General features: G+C 52.8%; 1 protein-coding gene across 2 annotated transcripts in view; it reads right to left on the bottom strand.

Moving 5' to 3' along the window:
• The window catches only part of ATP9A (ATPase phospholipid transporting 9A (putative)), a 129,339-nt gene that overhangs the window by 4,612 nt on the left and 106,511 nt on the right, over window positions 1-18,216 (bottom strand). For both annotated transcript variants that reach the window (XM_047069043.1, XM_047069044.1), the window contains exons 18-27: window positions 17,159-17,329; window positions 14,783-14,881; window positions 12,309-12,398; window positions 12,045-12,189; window positions 11,197-11,261; window positions 9,717-9,872; window positions 5,915-5,979; window positions 3,970-4,078; window positions 3,288-3,345; window positions 639-842 (exon numbers count right to left, since the gene is read on the bottom strand). In XM_047069043.1, coding sequence (XP_046924999.1) covers window positions 639-842; window positions 3,288-3,345; window positions 3,970-4,078; window positions 5,915-5,979; window positions 9,717-9,872; window positions 11,197-11,261; window positions 12,045-12,189; window positions 12,309-12,398; window positions 14,783-14,881; window positions 17,159-17,329 — 1,162 coding nt within the window. The remainder of the gene's footprint in view (window positions 1-638; window positions 843-3,287; window positions 3,346-3,969; window positions 4,079-5,914; window positions 5,980-9,716; window positions 9,873-11,196; window positions 11,262-12,044; window positions 12,190-12,308; window positions 12,399-14,782; window positions 14,882-17,158; window positions 17,330-18,216) is intronic.

Genomic DNA, 18,216 nt, shown 5'->3' with positions numbered 1-18,216 from the left:
CCACGGTCCCACCCGTGCGTCTGCCCAGCCGGCCCCGTGACAGCTTCCTGAGGGCAGAGCTCACCACCCCCAAGCCACCGAGCACACAGTAGGTGTTCACAAAACGCATTCTGAGAGACTCTCAGGACAAGTGTGAAACTAAGACTTCAGTAACCGGATGTTCCTTTCACCTTGACCAAAACCTTATGGAGCGTTTGCTGATGAACACGAGACCTGATCAGAGACGCCTTCAGGGGAAGGTGGAGTTTCTTAACCTACCGATAAGGACAAGTCCTGCGGGACTTACCATTTATTCACGAACAAAATCTGGATGTCCGACATCGCATTCGCCCCCCAGAGCCCGGCACTGTGCCCAGCTCCCTCGAGAAACCTACCAGGTCTCTGTCGAATTCAACGGAACCCCCTTCTAAGTCACTTGGTGCAGTGTGTTTTTAAAAGGAAACACTCCATTGACATTGTGCCCACCAGCCTCTGTTCCGGGAAGCTGATCCACAGGTGCTATCTGCCCCACGGGGACACCAGTAAGAAAATGCGGGCAGCTGAGTGCCAAGGCCAGCTGGACAAAGACCCCAGGATGAGCGCTGGGGAGGGGGCCCCTGGACCTCACTGCCCGGCTTCAGCCACAGAGCGGGTCTTACCGATGAACTCGTGGAGGAACACCAGGGAGGCGATGTAGCAGGCCAGACTGAGCAGCTCGGCCACGGTCATGAGCCAGTGCCACGTCTGGATGGTCAGGGCCACCATGAGCAGCTCCGTGAGGATCAGCGACGTGAAGGAAATGGCCACGATGTGCACGAACTCAGACTCGAACAGCAGCAGGGCCCCGTACATGATGGTGCTCCCTGTGAAAGCAGACGGAGCCGGTGTCCCCGCACAGCCCTGCCTGCCCGCAGCTGCCGCCCCTCCCGCTGCCCTCCAGAGCCCCCTCGGCCTGGGCTCCTTCTCCTTTATTTTCCGTTTAGACATGAAAGACGGCACTTGCTAAATGAGGTTGACGAGTGGTGCTTTATGGAGGCTTTAAAGAGGTGTCTCCTTCTGATTTCCTATTTTCTCTTTGGACCTTATGTCATAAGGAGTCTATAATTGCCGGGGAGAAGAAAGAGAGAGAGACAGAGGGAGAGACAGAGGGAAGGAGGGAAGGGGAGAAATGGAAAGCGGAAAACAACAAAAGAGAGGCAGGAGAGAGTATCTGGAGTGGGTGAGACAAGAAACAAATTTAAATTTAAATACACTCTTTAAAATAACAGAGGTAAGCAGTCACAAAAAGGCATATTCCGCTTCCAGGAGGTACCTAAACTAGTCCCTTTCATGGAGACAGAAAGGATAATGCTGGTTCCCAGGGGTTGTGGTGGGGAAGGGGGAATGGGGACAGAGTTTCTGTTTTGCAAGATGAAAAAGTTCTGGAGATCTTTCCTTACAACAGTATAATACTAGAGATGTGCAATGTAATTCACACGCGTGCACATACTGAGCACTCGCGAAGTGTACCCTTAAAAAGACGGTATCGGCAGATGAATGGATGAAGAGGATGTGGTATATGGATACAGGGGAGTATTACTCGGCCATCAAAAAGGAGGCGATCTTGCCATTTGCAACAACGTGGATGGAACCGGAGGGTATCATGCTAAGCGAAATACAGAAAGACAAAAACCGTATGATTTCACTCATATATGGAATTTAAGATACAAAACAGATGAACATAAGGGAAGGGAAGCAAAAATAAGATAAAAACAGGGAGGGGGACAAACCATAAGAGATTCTTAAATACAGAGAACAAACCGAGGGTTGCTGGAGGGGTTGTGGGTGGGGGATGGGCCAAATGGGTGAGGGGCACTAAGAAAGACACTTGGGATGAGCACCGGGTGTTATACATAGAGGATGAACCACTGGAATCTACTCCTGAAATCATCATTGCACTAGATGCTAACTAACTTGGATGTAAGTTTAAAAAAAAGATGGTCAATCTTAAGTCATGTGTTGTTTTACGCCCTAATGCCCACCACACCCACACCCACACACACACACACCCACACACAATGCCAGAGGTAACCCAGAGACACTCAGAGCATCCTGTACCTATAAGGAGGCAAGAAAGGAAAGTGGGAGAGGGAACGGATACGTGTCTTTCTAGCACAGCAGAAAAGCAGATAGATGGTGCTCACACACAGCTCAAATATCCGACAGCACAAGAATATTACACAGAGGAAGGGCCAGGAGATGCTCAACCCCAAAACCTCCTCAAGCGACTGACTGCCCATCGTGCCAGGGGTTCAGGATGAAGGGGTGAAATGGGGCTTCAGTGCTCCTGATTTATGAACTTTTACATACAAAAGGCGGCTGCAAAAATCAATGCGTATATTATACTTTGACGTACTTCTTAAAAATCCTCCCCCCGATTTTTTTTTACTGATAATTTAACTTCCTGCCAATAATTTTAACAGTATCTACACCTATTGGTTGCACATGCCATCCATAAGACCACCCCCCACAACACACAATGTATATTTGTAAAGTAGACGTCTGTACCTGGGCAGACGTAGATGGATATTAAGACCACTGCACAATTACATATGTTATAAAACACGCATAAAGATAGAAATAAACACCAACAGGGGCACCTGGGTGGCTCAGTCGGTTGAGCGTCCGACTTCGGCTCAGGTCATGATCTCACGGTCCGTGAGTTCGAGCCCCGCGTCGGGCTCTGTGCTGACAGCTCAGAGCCTGGAGCCCATTTCAGATTCTGTGTCTCCCTCTCTCTCTGCCCCTCCCCTGTTCATACTCTGTCTCTCTCTGTCTCAAAAATAAAATTAAAAAACGTCAAAAAAAAAAATTAAAAAAAAAAAAAAAAGAAATAAACACCAACAGGCGTTTTGGTATTTTCTCCTCCTACACTTAAAAGTCATCCTACAAAGTCTCTCTGCAGTCTGAGAGACCCTCCCTGGAGGCCAGTGAAGCACACACATTTCTCAAAAACTATAAGGACCTCAGAAAAAGTATCAGAACATTCCAGAAAGCAACCGCTTTTTGTTACAGTGGCTTGCACACCCCAGCAGGTTGTGATTGGTGTTCGTTGTATTTTTCTCTGAGTCTGTCTCCTGAAGCTGACAGCACCTCCTCACAGATCTATCACCATGCTGAATGTTCTGGTCCTTACAAAATGCCGGGTAGGGCCCCCCTTGGGGTGCACCGTCCCACCCCTTAACCCAGTTTCAGGGTTCCAGCTTCTTCGTGTTCTACAGACAACAGAACCCCCAGCGTAACCCCACAGCTGGTGTGACTTTTCTCACCTTGATAGATGCTAATCAAAACCCATATTAAGAAGGTCTTGTAGGACAACGGTCTTCCCTAAACGAGAGAACAAGAAAGAGGAGGTTATGGCGTGTGGCTCACCCAGGGTGTCAGCTGCCCCACGCTTCCCTGCCACCAACAAGGCAACCTGCCTGTTTTCATCAAAAAAAAAAGCATCTCGCACATGTCTGGACATGTTTGAGAAATCACACGTCTAAAAGACAATTGATATTCGGTGGGAATAAATCTGCCCTTTAGTAAAACTCCCTGAAGACAAATAAACGAAATCATACACACACACACACACACACACACACACACACACACACACACTCTCTTGAGAAGCATACACAAAAATGCTTCCAGGAGCAGACACGAGCCTCAGTGGCAGAATGGAACTGTCAGGGGCTCTTTTTTTTTTTTTTTTTAAGTTTTTGGTTGGTTAATTTTTCAGTTTACATATTACTGTACAGTTTAATATTCTCTAGGAGCATACATATGGCTTTTTTAAGAAAAAAGAATGTAAAACCGCACTCCTTCCTCTCAAGAAAGCCGCCACCAGTTCAAATCGTTGAAATCCGTGTGTTCAAACCGGAAATGGAGGGTCTGCGTGAAATGAAAGTAGGGAGAGAGGGAGGAAGAAGGGGAAGGAGGAGGAAGGGAAGGAGGAGTTCACTGAACCTTGAGAAGATCCTTGTAGAGCTCAGGATACAGCATGGCAACTTCTGACTTGACGTCTTTGTCCAGGACCAGAGAAAATACGGGAAACATGGTGTAAATGGTGGAGTACCTGGGGGAGAAAAGTCACCGCGAGTGAGACCAGCCGATGGAAAAGGAACAGTGTGCTTCTCCAGCCTCTGGAGCCCCATTCCCACGCATTTATTCAGGCACTACTCACTAAGTGCCCGTTACGTGCCAGGGCTGGTTTTAAGGACTGGAGATTCAGATGAGAAACAGAACATCTGCCCTCGGAGAGCAATCCTGCTCATCTGTGAGCCAACAAAGTCGGTAAACTACACTGCGTGTTGCAGGTAAGTGCTGGGAAGGCCACTGTAATGGTAGGACAGGGAAAGAGCCATGGGGGTGGTATGATTTTTTAGAGTGGGTGCCCAAAGGTCGTGACAGTTGAGTAAACACCCATAAAAGGTGAGAGGCAGCCATGCCCAAATGAAGGGAAGAGCATCCCAGGCAGAGAGAACAGCACGTGCTAAGGTACTGAGGTGAGGACCCGTTTGAAGGACAGCAAGGCAGCCAGTACAGCTGGAGTTGAGTGAGTGAGGGGGAGAGAGGAGATGGGAACTGAGGGGGGCGAGGGGTCCGTGGCAGGCCACACGGAACACATTTCGGGGAGCCCCTGCATTCTGGCAGGTTCTTTCATTCTTCTGGGACCTGACAAAGGACAGTCCACTTTTCCAGTTAGAGGCAGGCATGGGGCGCCTGGGTGGCTCAGTTGGTTAAGCGGCCGACTTCGGCTCAGGTCATGATCTCAGAGTCCGTGGGTTTGAGCTGTGCTGACAGCTCAGAGCCTGGAGCCTGTTTCGGATTCTGTGTCTCCCTCTCTCTCTGACCCTCCCCCGTTCATGCCCTGTCTCTCTCTGTCTCAAAAATAAATAGACATTAAAAAAATTTTTTTCAATAAAAAATAAAAAAATAAAAAAAAAAGCAGGCAGAATTCTTTGTGAGACTCTCCCCTGGGACCAGCCAGCCTTTCTGTGCTTCCTGCCTCCTCACAACCAGGCGTGTGCCCTACACACATCTCTATCTAGGACACGTGTCACCCAATCCACCTACCTGGGTGACTCAGACACTGAGAACATTCTCTGAAGGATCAAAAGGAACGTCATGAGTTCCGAGTCAGGAATGGGGGTGGAGCCGATGGCAGCAAATGTCCACGTGACCCCTGTCTGACAGGTCACCGGCACACAGCAGTCAGGCTCTGCTAGGGACATCTCCCGGGACAGCAAGGCTCTGGCCCACCTGAGAGACCCAGCAGCAGGACATTCTACAGGGTCCACGTCAGGGAGGGTACTTTCCAGACCCGTCTTTCCCCTTTTTCTAAGACCCCAATGAAATCACTGAGTCTGGGAACCTTCGATCTTGCTTTGGTCGCCATCACCAATAAGCTCGGACGTTCATGGGCAAGCATTCTGCCCCCTCCAGGTCCAAACCGCCGAGCGCTGTGAACCACAAGCCCACCGAGCTCCACTTTCTCAGTCTGGGTATAGGCTGAGCCATACAAAAATAAAAATCCGGGGCGCCTGGGGGGCTCAGTCGGTTGGGCGTCCAACTTCGGCTCGGGTCATATCTCACATTTGGGGCTTTGAGCCCCGTGTGGGGCTCTGTGCTGATGGCTCAGAGCCTGGAGCCTGCTTCGGATTCTGTGTCTCCCTCTCTCTCTGCCCCTCCCCTGCTCATGCTCTGTCTCTCTCTGTCTCAAAAATAAATTTAAAAAAAAAACAAAAAAAAAGAAAACAAAAACATTACAAATAAAAATCCAAGTTAGGTTCTCAAGTGCATCCCGGGCAACTCGGGGGCTGAACAGTCGAGACACAATGTTTCTTCTCTCCTCTGTGGTATGTTAGGGAGGTTTCATAAAAAGTTAATAACCCTGCCTAGCTTTCCTTACCCGATGATGAGGAATCCTTGGTAGAGAGGAACCGATGCAAAGTAAAACACAGAGGAAAAGACAGCCTGTGCCAACGAGAAAGGAAGATGTTACCAAAAATCACTGACAAAGGCCCTAACTTTATATAATGACAACTCCCCACCCTTAACGTAGCGCAAGCTTTACTGACACAGTTGTGAGTGCTTTGAGTAAATCAGCCCATTTAACAATTACAAGCACCTCATGAGACAGGTACTGTTGTCATCAACCCCTATTTACAGAGGAGAAGAGTAAGGCACAGAGAGGTTAAGCGACTCGCCTACAATCACACAGCTCACGAGTGATAGAGCCAGGAGTCGTTCCCAGGTAGTTTAGCTCCAGAGACCACGCTCAGCCCCCTTGTGAACACTGAGTTACACAGGCTACACCCAGGAGCGCTCTCTCCGTGACCTCTGTGAATCTCCAGAACCACCCATGAGATCAAGTCCTAATATCACCTGCCTTTCACAGACGGGGAATCTGAGCAGGTAAACTTCACTGCAGGGTTAAACCCAGCTCTGTCTCCAGAGCCCGCACTCCTGACAGCTCAGAAGCACCGCCTCTCTGGGCATGCGCCCAAGAAACAAGTTAGCAGAGGTATGGAAACAGAGACACCTGCGCCACGAGGATGGGCACCCGTTACCCTGGAGGGCGGGGTTACAGACAAGGCTTCCCTTCTCACATGACACCTTTTACAATTTTGGGAAACTTTTACGAAGAGCCCACAACCAGGAACACCTTTGCAATTAGACAAGAGCGGCATTTCCAAACCTTTACTGAAATGTCTACTTGCTGGTTTGGAAAATATTAGCTACTGGCAGTGAAAATCAGGCTGGGGAGATAAAATCTGACTTGATGCTCTGTTAGGTCCTTCTCTGGACACCTACAGGCTAACAGAAGGAAAGTGGCCTCAGAGCGAATTCCTGCGAGCAGAAAACCAAAAAGAGGCCGGCAACAACTGACAGGGCTTTTCAAAGACTAAGTACAAGAGGCAGGGTGTCTCACTGGAGGCATCTCCCCTTCAGCACCCGCTCTGGGTGCTGACCTGGCATGGAGCTCCAAATGCAGGTGCCACCCGGGACCGTGATCCTGGGCAGCCCCAGCTGCACCCCCTGGTCATATTTCAGAACTGAAAGGTGAAAGCCACCTTTCTTTTTTTTTAAATTTTTTTTTTCAACGTTTATTTATTTTTGGGACAGAGAGAGACAGAGCATGAACGGGGGAGGGGCAGAGAGAAAGGGAGACACAGAATCGGAAACAGGCTCCAGGCTCTGAGCCATCAGCCCAGAGCCTGACGCGGGGCTCGAACTCCCGGACCGCGAGATCGTGACCTGGCTGAAGTCGGACGCTTAACCGACTGCGCCACCCAGGCGCCCCGAAAGCCACCTTTCAAATGACTTTTCACCCAGGCGGGGCCGTGGCACAGAAAGGACGTTTGTAAAAAAGTCAAGAATCTGGTGCGTAGTTTTGCAAATCAAGGTCAAGAGCCTCCTTCCCCTAAAAGGGCCTGGCTGGCCAAAAGCCTTCTTCATCTTGGAGAGAACACTTTAGGGAAAATAAACCACTGTGGCCACATCTATCAAAGAGAACAACGTCAGAGTGCAGTCCTAACAGGGACTCGCTCTTAGCCAATCACTTTCAGCACAGTGGACAGGGGTGAACGCATTTTCCCACAGCACAAAGAACAATTTCTCATCCTGGAATTTTTTTCTAAACTGAGGCTCATAGTAACATACAGACATTACTGAAGTCAGCTCACCCAGGCCAGCTCTTGTGTGCATGGCCACGGACAAGCTGATTAATCTTCCAGTGATTAAATCATAGTAATATCCAGTGTGATTCATGAGCTAACCTAAATTAAAAGCACAGATGTGGTCTGGGGCGCCTGGGTGGGTCCGGCAGCTAAGCGTCCGACTCTTGATTTGCGCTCAGGTCATGATCTCACGGTTCATGGGTTCGAGCCCCGCATCAGGGCTCCGTGCTGTCAGTGCGGAACCTGCTTGGGATTCTGTCTCTCCCTTTCTCTCTACCCCTCCCTGGTTTGCATCTCTCTCTCCCTTTCTCTCCGCCCCTCCCTGGTTTGCAGGCTGTGCGTGCGCTCTTTCTCTCAATAAACAAATAAATACACTTAAAAAAAAAGTACAGTACAGATGTGGTCTGATGAATCATAACAGCTATTTTGATCATGTTGATAAAAATCACTTGAAGGCTTCTATGCTCTCAAATGCAACAGATACTGAAAACATAAAATCAGGGGCGCCTGGGTGGCTCAGTCGGTGAAGCGTCCGACTTCGGCTCAGGTAATATCTTGCAGTTCATGAGTCCGAGCCCTACACCGGGCTCTGTGCTGATGGCTCAGAGCCTGGAGCCCGCTTCAGATTCTGTGTCTCCCTCTCTCTCTGCCCCTCCCCTGCTCGTACACTCTCTCTCTCTCTCTCTCTCAAAAAATAAACATTTAAAAAATTCAAAAAGTTTTTAAAAAAGAAAGAAGAGGGAGGGGAGGCCTCATGTGCACTTACTTGGAAAGGCACAACTTTTATGTTGTGATTAAGCTCCTTTCCCACAGATTAAAATGTCCCCTTATGGTACACATCTCCCTGTTTTGTTTTGATTAACAGCAGTAAGGATGCCTTCAGCACTCGATGCCTTAGAAAACTCTGCTTCTCAAAGTGGCCTTGGCCGAGAGGCAAGACACATCTTACCATCCCCACGTCACAAACGGTAGACTGAGGCCCAGAGGGGGAAAGCGACTTGCTCAAAGTCTCAGAGACACACAGTGGGGGGGGTCAGAAAGGGAGGTGGGTGTCAAGACACATCACCCCTATGTTCTCTCCGCTTAATGGGGGTGTTTTCACCTAAGTGTCCACGGAGGAGAATCAGTCAATAGTGTTTCAACACCCAGAATAGTTTCTTTCCCACCCTTTGGCCTTCCTCCCAGTATGCACTTAATCGCTACAGCCTGATGACAGATGTTTAAAGGAGCTGGGGAGACAGGAGGTGGGAAAATACTCTAGAATCTTTTTGTGAGAAAAAGATGGGCGTGAGACGTTATTCCCGAGAAGATGAACAATCGCGGTAACGAAGCTCCACTCCCACCTGGGATGGCGGGAGGCAGAACTGTGATATCAGACACCCCCCAGGGCCATGGGCCACGCCACCCCACCTGGGAGCCCCCGCAAGCGGAGGCAGCACTGGCCTCCCCGTATCGAGGGCACCCAAGGAGACACCGTGATGAAGAACACGGGCTCTGGAATCCCCGCGCCAATGCAGTCTAAACCCCCGAGGGACCCTGCAGCACGTTTCTCCCCCTCACTTAGCCTCAGACTCCCCATCTGTAAAATGGGCACAGGCGACTGTGAGGACCGCGTGAGCCACTTGCATGGTGAACACCGAGCCTGATGCCCAGGGTACAGGAAGTGCTCAAGAAAAGCAAGTTATTCTTCGGTGGTTCTTCTCTGCTGGCCCTTATTTTTGCATTTGGAACAGCCGGGACCAGCACTGACCTCTCTGCATTTTTCTCTCTGGCAAACTGATCATAACACCTCTGGGCATTTACACCGCGTCTCCTTTATGCCAAGCGCTGGGCGGGCACTGGTGTTAAATGCCTGCCTGCACTGTCTGCCGGGGGAAGGATCTGTGACAATCCAAGGTCAACCCGGTTTGGGATTTAAACTCGCCGGGTGGGAAAAATAATTAAGTCAAGAAAGAAAGAAACTGGCCAGGTGGGGTAACGGCTCCAAAGCACAGCCTCGTTCCCGGGCTTTCTCCAGGACGGCCCACCCACCTGCATGGTGCTGATGCAGAGGCTTCTGTGAATCACGAACTGGCTGAGGGCAGCTGACCGCTTGTAGCTGTTCCGGCCGTGCACCATGAGCAACCGGCCAAGGTGCTTGAACTGGGTGATGGAGAAGTCTGCAGCCAGGGAAGCCTGTTTTCCTTCCTAAAATCCAATAAAATTGGGCACCGTCAGGAGCACCAGAGGTCAAGGCAAACACATTTTTTTCTCCTTTAATTGAAAAAAGCAAGACGTTGTAAGGAAATCTTTGGAAAACTTCGATAAAGAGCTTCTTTGGTTTCACGCTGCACTCGGTTGGTGGTCCAAGACTAAATTTGATTTAAAAAGAGGAATGTATTTAAATAAAAAACATTCTGAATCACAGATCGTGATAATTCGGAGGTCAAATGGATCTGGTATTAAGCCTCTGGGGGTGGGGGGGTAGGCCCACCCCATAATGTGTATCAGAAGCTAAGAATCCTCAGAGACGGGCACTCAGACCCTTGAAGTGAAATGGAAGCCTGGGGTGGGTGGGGGGCTGAGGCTACTAACGATCCCAAACGGAATATTCCTGAGCGTACAACTTTGCACATTCATAGAAGTGCCACCGTGGAATGGAGTTCTCTAATTGGAAAGGACGCGTGATGGATGCCACTAAGGGGCCACACCTGCGTTAAAAGGGCCCGTTCCAGGAACATCTCAAAGATCACTGAATCCTGCAACTTCAAATAACTGTCAACTGGATGAGCACCACAAAACCAGAAAGGGTGGAGAGAAGAAAATTTTTAAAGTGTATGCGTCAGCCCAATCCGTGAAGCTATGGGACCGAACGCACAGGACAGCGCCTCCGGCCCTCCCTCGGGCCCTCTGGACTCTTACTTCACACACAGTTCCAACAAGCCTGGTAACCAATGTTGCCCGTAGCCATTTAGAGGTCAGAACTCAGGACAGAGCCAACTCTGCGGGACAAGCACACGCGTGACAAGGGCAGGAAACAACAGCTGCGTCACAGCACACGAGCTTCCTGAGACACTGCAGCCGCCGAGGCCTCTGAGCCACACACTGTGTCACCTCCCTCCACGACCCCCCAGACGTTAGCACGGGGCGTGGCGACCGATGCTTTTACGGACGCTGCAGCCACCACGCAAAAGCCTGAAGTGCATTCACTGTGCCCTAACAACAAAGCAAAACACTCTTTTTTTTTTTGTTTTTAATTCAAGTTTTGACACGCGGAAAACCAGCATCGTCGTCCGTAAGATATGGTGACACGGACCTCCGACCCCCAGGTAATAATGCCAGGCAATTCCGTGACGTGGTTCCTTACGCTTCGTCGTTCTAATCTCGAGTTTTCAGAAGCGTCAGAGCTGTGTCTCGAGGGAAAAAGAAACTCCCGCGAGGGAGGCAGAGCAGCCCTCGGCATGGCAGCCCCACCCCCAGCACCCACCCCTCCACGGCCAGCAGCACCCCACCCCCCACAGCCCGCACTCACCTTCCCCTCGACCCCCACACCGCAGTCGGATTCCTGAATCATACTGACGTCATTGCCTCCGTCACCTGTCGGCCACACGGGCCGGAGAGAAAAGCCGGGAAATTGGGCGGAGGTGAGAAGCAGGACCCCGACACGTCATTCTTACTTTGAAGACTCGCGCGTGTCTCGCCTTTCGCCGAGGGCTCGCTAAGTGTCCCTTCTGCACGGCTCCACGTAATTGCTCCGACGCCCCCCAGTCTCACGGGCGGAGGAGCTGAGCGTCAGAGGGACAGCGGGTGACTGGCCAGAGTCCGGCCGCCGAGCGGCAGCGGGGGGGCCGTGTCCACACCTCACCGCTGTCTACGACCACCGCACCCCTGCCTGTGGGCGTGTGGGCCCCACATCACATCAGCAGCAGTGACCCACGCCGCACTTGCTCAACGCACACCGTGCCCTGTCGTAAGCGCTTCCTGAATCCACCCCTTTCCACCCTCACCACTGGATGAGTGCTTATTACCCCATCCTACCAACGGGCAGACCGAGGCTCGGACGGGCGCCCAGCGAGTAAAACCAGCTCGGGCTGGGAACCCGGGTCCCCTCCACGGCGTGCGGCCTCCAGCCCTCAGCTGTGCTGCCTCCTGCAAGCCACGGAGGAAAGCCCTAGAACACGCTTATCGACTCTAACCCAAAGGGAAATACTAAAAAAAATAATCATCATAATCATATGAATTCCGGAGCCTGCGTCGGCTGGGGGAAAGGATCACGACCCGAGGAACATGGCCCGGGGAATCTGAGTTGCAGCAGGGTCCCCGTCACCCTTACAAAGCGAATCCACGTGCCAGCGGGCCGGGGGCGGGGGCAGCACCTACCTACCGCACAGGTGAGCTTCCCCGTGCGTTCCTGGAGCAGGCGCACGATCTGGGCCTTCTGGGTGGGGGTGCAGCGGCAGCAGACGACAGCCGGGCACTGGCAGGCCAGCTCCATGAACTCGTACTCGTAGTACTTGAGGCAAATCTGGGAGGGGAAGGCGGGGGGGGGGGGGGGGGGCGTCAACCAAGGCCGCGGCCCCCACCAAAGCAGGGAGGGGCGCGCGCTCCCCGGGAGAGCCCGGCCGGCGGGGGCCCCGCACCCACCTCCAGGGAGTCCCCCGAGATGACCAGGGCGCAGTCATGCTTCCTGCGGAAAGCGTTCAGCTCGAGGTGGGCCTCGCTCCGGTTGGTCACCTGGAAGGGAACACAGGCGTGGAGGGGGCCCCGCTCTCCGGAGATGGAAGAACAACAAACAGTGGCTTCCTGAAGCCGGTCCGGAGACAATGGCCACCCCAGCCAAGGACCCCTGCCCCTCCCCTGCCGTCAGACCCAGAGCCAAATTCAATCCTGTTTGTTATGATTCTGTGGGAATCGGGAGGGCCTGTGCACCAACGATCACCTTGCATTTCCCCCAGGGCGGCTGTGACCCACAGCATAAAAACAGGAGCTAAAAATGACCGTACTTTCATTGAGTGCCAGGCACCGCGCTAAGCACTTTTCGTGGATCGTCCCCACTGACCTCGCCCAGCAACCCTACAAGGTGCGGACGGCAACGGCTGGACTCTACACGTAAGGAAACGAAAGCGTGGCGAGCTGTGTGAGCCCCTCTAAAGCCACACACCCAGGGGGCCGTGGGGCAGGCGTCAGCAGCCAGGCATCTAGCAGGGTGGCCAACTTTTCTGTACTAGACCAGATGTCAAACAGGCTCTGTGGACCCTACCGTGTTCGTCAAAACTACTCAACTCTTGGGGCGCCTGGGTGGCTCAGTCGGTTGAGCGTCTGACTTCGGCTCAGGTCACGATCTCGCGGTCCGTGAGTTCGAGCCCCGCGTTGGGCTCTGTGCTGACTGCTCAGAGCCTGGAGCCTGTTACACATTCTGTGTCTCCCTCTTTCTCTGACCCTCCCCCGTTCATGCTCTGTCTCTCTCTGTCCCAAAAATAAATAAACGTTGAAAAAAAAAAATTTAAAAAAAAAATTAATAAACGTTAAAAAAAAATTAAAAAAAAAAAAAAACTACTCAACTCTGCTGCCATGGCATCACAGCGGCCAGAGGCAATAGGTGAAAACAAAGGGGCATATCTGTGTGTAAATAAAACTTTATTTACAAAAGCAGACGGTCACACGGGCTGGCACCTGTAACCCCTAACTATACAGAATGCATAGAATACAGAATATAAAGAACATACGGTCCGTCCTTGTTATTTCCAGTAGCTACACTCTATGAGGTCACTGTGAACACCGACTTAACAAGTAACTATCTGTTCGTTGCTCCTGTAGGGGGAATACGGGGCCAGGTTCCCGTGAGCCTCTGGCCACAGTATTTTTGTCAATCAACACATAACCTTGTTTTATATGTGTTTCCGTTGAAAGACATCTTTTAAAATAGACTTTTTTTTTTTTTGATTCATTAACACTGAATTCACAACTAACAGCACTGTAACTCATGCCCAAAGGAAGGTGATCCAACACATGTACTTTCTCCACAAGGCACATCATAGCCTTCCCGAGCTCAGCAATGCTAGATGGCACTCCAGCACTGTGATGGGGAGGGGGGCATCTTAAACAATGAAATCACTAACACAAAAATGCAAAAAAAAAAAAAGGCGGCACTAAGTAGATCGGGAACTGGGCTTCTGTGTAGCACGAGAGCGGAGAAGGCAGGGGATCACCTTGTTTGACCTCAGCTGGGAATGATGCACACATTTGGCAGCCACAATTTCTCGCTGCTCTGCACATGCCCACAGAGGACTCTGAAAGCACCCTGAGCACTGGTTTTGGGGTTACCAATAAATTTTAGTAACTAGGTGAATTTGCAAATATGGAGTCCGCGTATAATGGAGACTGACCGTATGTGCCTCCACACGATGCTGTTTGCGCTGTTGCCAGAATGGCTGCGTCTCCTGAAGGCTCTGCGTGGCAGGGACCAAAGGCGGGGGCAAGGGGACATTCCCACCGCACGCGAGCCTCTCCACTCACTGGGTATGGGGGCTCCGACCTCAGGAGCAGGACTGCTGTGTCCCGCCTACAGAGTGGCACTCACCTCCCCACCCGGTCAGGCCAGTCTTGGCTCCTGGCCTTAGGGCACCTCCTCATGCCTGCCCTGTTGAGGTCAAGTGCTTGCCACCAGGGCAGGAAATTTCTCGCTTGCCCACCCAATATACCTCCTTCTAAAGGCTCCTAAAGGTTTTCCTTCAGGAGGGCAGACAGCCCAATGTCTGTGATCCGGAATTTTTTTCTCATCCAAGGACTCGGCCTTCAAGGCTTCAGTGGAATCTGGACTCGTGTGTGCAATTTCGCATGTATGGGCTCGTCTGCGTCCTTCGTCCTGACTGTGCTTTCTGACAGCTTCTCAAAGGGACCATGACCCCCGCCAGGTTAAGAACACAGCAGTAACGAGGTGCTGCTGAACCACCCCCAGAAGGAATCCTGTAGCCCCACCTGGGTCATTCAGTAATCCCACCCAAACCAGTGCTGTAAGTTTTCCCCTCTATACTTTAGGGGTCCACTCAAGGTCATGAGGTCACAGGGCAAAACTGCAGCGTCACCCCCACGAGGCCCCAACACAGAGAGCACCGTACCAGCCGGAAAACGTGGATGTCTTGGTTTCTGGTCACCAGATGTGCATTCTTGGCTGTGCATGTGGCCGTCTCCAGCTTGTCCCCCGTCAGCATCCAAACCTGGAATCGCAGCACAGGGGGGCCTCCTCTTTGTAAGTGGTCAAGGCCAGCCCGGAGCCCGTGTCAGCCCCGGTCCCCAAGAACACCGAGCTAAACTTGATTCATTCCATTTACCTCGAGGCTCCCGGTGTCCCCAGCACAAACCACGGGGATACCCCACTTGGGGGGCTCGAGGACCCCAAGTGACCACTGCTGGTGGCAGCAAAGGCTGGTACGATACTTGCAGAGAAGCATTTGCCCATGTGCTTCAACAGACACCACGAAGCTTGGCCTCTGACCTCATAATCCCCCTTCCGGAAATCTCTCTTAAGGCAATAAATAATCTCAAAGAAGGGGAAGGCGGTGTGGGTGAGGGGTCACTTCCGGGTCCTACAGGAAACACCGATTTATCACGTCGCATCCGGTCTTTCTACGCGGTGGGTTAAGCCAACGGTCAATGCGCCAGGCTCCTCCACACCTCCTAAGACGTCGTTCTGCATTTTGCCGCCGTGAGCCCAGAGAGGGGAGCGGCTTGCCCCAAAGCCACACAGCTAGTTCCGGTCCCGACCAGGCCCAGAATCCAGGTCTTCCAAGCGTAAGCGGAATACGCTTCCTGCTCTGCTATGTCCACACGTCAGCTGAGTGTTCTCCCAGAGTCACTGGACAAAGCGCATGCTGGCAGTGGGGAGGTACAGGAAGGAAAAGAGCAACGGTTTCCCGAGCGTTCACCGTGCTAGGTACCCATCAAACATACTGTCCACGTTTAGCACACGTGGCCTTCACGGTAACTTTATAAGGCAGGACACGGAGCGCCGAGAAGCCACTTGCCAAGGATCGCCGAGGCAGTCGGTGGAGAAATCAGATTCCAACCCAGGCAGTGAGACAGGCGGGCCCTTCTGGGGGCCCTTGCCCCTGGCCCGGCCCCTGGTGGCTGTCAGCCCCTCCTCTCAACGTCCCATCTGCCCATAAAGATAATATCCTTTTAAGCGACCCCAGTTTGGTGCCAGTTTTCAGGGTCTGCTGTATGAAAGCAAACACCGGGGGCGGAGCTGGGAGGCTCAAGTTCTAGAAACCCATGGAAAGTCATTGGTGCACCACATGACTGATGTCCCACGAGGGGACGACAGGGGGGCATGTGTGGGTAAGTGCCCAGGCCTGAGCCCTAGGACCTTCCTGCCTCGCCTGGCCCCACCTGCTGCATCTGGGAAGGGGCTGAAGTAGCCATTGTCCAAGTTCCGACACGTTCCGGCCTGTGAAAGAGCTTTCCGCTAGACCGCACCTACAGAGTCCCTGGACGCCTCGCCCCTGTGCTCCCTTCCCCCTCCCGTCTGACCAGGGAAAGCAGGAAGAGAAGTCCAGTCCACAGTGGGAACAAAACACCCCTCCTTCTGGAGACAGCGGCCTCGGGGAGGAGCAGCTGAGGATGAAGCCAGAAGCAGGAACCAGAATATTCCACCACCCGGAGAGAAGCGGCCTCAGGAGTTGCCAGTGACAAAGTTAAGCACCAGCCCTTCCGACTTCGGATGGCTCTTCCGAAACTGGGACGTGGCTGACAACTCCCTCGCCAGGGACCAGGTCTGGGGGCCAAGGACACGTGACAGAACCCGGTTCACGGTGAAACGTGCGCCCTCCCCGCTCATGTGGCCGGAGCTCGGCCCCTACTGTGGCCCCGCTCACAGGAGCCTGTGCCGCGCGTACTGGCGGGGGACGCAAGGGAGAGCTGCTTCTGGGCAAACATGACACGTTTCCAGGAGCTTCCAGCCAGTCAGGCTGCTCGGCTGGGGTCCTCTGAGGTGTAGCCTGCTCCTCTGACGCCCTCTACTGGCCTCTCCGGATGAAACTACCGGATTGTCGGGTTGGGGTTTTTTTTTCCTTTCTCTTTTGGACCCCAAACAGCGTAATAAATAGGGCAGTTTGAGGTGCGGGCGGTTACTCATTCACCCAGAACAGCAGCAGACGGCTGGCCGTCCGGTCACTCAGCGAGAAGGTACTGAACACCCCGAGCATCTGGACACAGCCTGGCCCTGAGGGATACGGGGCTGCACGCAGCCGCGCCTTCGGGGGGCCCGGTGTGGCCTTCGGGGCAGGGCTGGAGGAGCGGGAGGGACGCAGCGGTCCAGGCGAGACAGGGCTCTGGGTCGCTGCCCATGCACTCCGCTCCTCGTTCCTCCCTCGCTCCCCCCGCCCCCCGCCCCCCTCCCCTCCTCGTGTCTACACCCGCGGCAGGATGATTCTGAAGCTCGCTCCCACAAGGCGGCAGCCGTTTCAGCGGCCGGGTCCCAGGCAGGTGCTCCCTACCTTGATGCCCGCGTTCCTCAGGGTCTCCAGGGTGGGCCTCACGTCCGCCTGCAGCTGGTCCTCCACCCCCGTGAGACAGAGCAACCCCATTTCCATCTCCAGGCTCTCGATCACCGTGGCCACTTTGAGGGAGCGGTCGTGCACGCTCAGCTTGGCCTGGACGTAGCGGGCCTGGGACACGGCAGGGGACACACGGTCACTGCTGGCGGTGGGGAGGGGGCCGGGCTGACCGCCGTCAGGAGTAGGACACCAAGGGGGGACCCCGGCGCGTGGCTGGACCTCAAACGGATGAACCGAGGCTCCCAGCCTCCTTCCAAGTTGATCAGCCCAGACCTCGGACGGGCCCTGACTCCACCCTTTCCTCTACACTTACCTGGCTGGGCAACTTCCAGCAAGTTGCTCAACTTATCTGAGCCTTAGCTGTTTTCACCCAGGAAGCAGCAGTAACAGCCCCCACCTCGCTGGGTTGTTACAAGGACTGGTACCCTCAAGATCTCCCACACACAACGTGCCCTTCGTGACCAAGAATCCCTGATCACTGGGTTTTCTGAAGACAAAGTCCCACCTCCAAAGACCACCGACCCAACCCTTCTGTTTAGCCACTTTCCAGGGGTGGTAAAGACATGGAAGAAAATCAAGAATCCCCTAAGGAGCTGATTCAAACACATGCCTTTAAACATGAAAAGACAGTAGAATTTATCAGGGCCGGAACTCTTGCTAAAGAAAACTTCACAAAGAACTCAAGCACATGGAAGAGACACCATCAAGCACAGCTTCTCTGGGTGAAGCATGACAAGGACCCCAGAAGCCTGTCCCCAAACACCTGTCTCTCGCTTTCGGTCCTACGCACATGCATGCACTTGGCTTTGTGCCAGGCCTGGGGATACAAGGGCCCTTCCCCTCAAGGAACATGCAATCCGCGGGACAAGAGGACGATAAACCAGGCATATTTACGCTGGAGCCCCTAAGCCGTGAAAGTCAACGATCTAGTTAAACTCTTTTTACAGCTCAAAAAACTGAGGGCTCCAAGGGGGTGATTCATTTCAAATTTTCCAGAG

Source organism: Lynx rufus, unplaced genomic scaffold (genome assembly GCF_022079265.1).
Source record: "Lynx rufus isolate CCGP_SWC_20201006 ecotype Redwood Valley unplaced genomic scaffold, mLynRuf1.p SCAF_8, whole genome shotgun sequence".
Taxonomy (NCBI): domain Eukaryota; kingdom Metazoa; phylum Chordata; class Mammalia; order Carnivora; family Felidae; genus Lynx; species Lynx rufus.
This window is presented reverse-complemented; position numbering and strand designations above follow the sequence as displayed.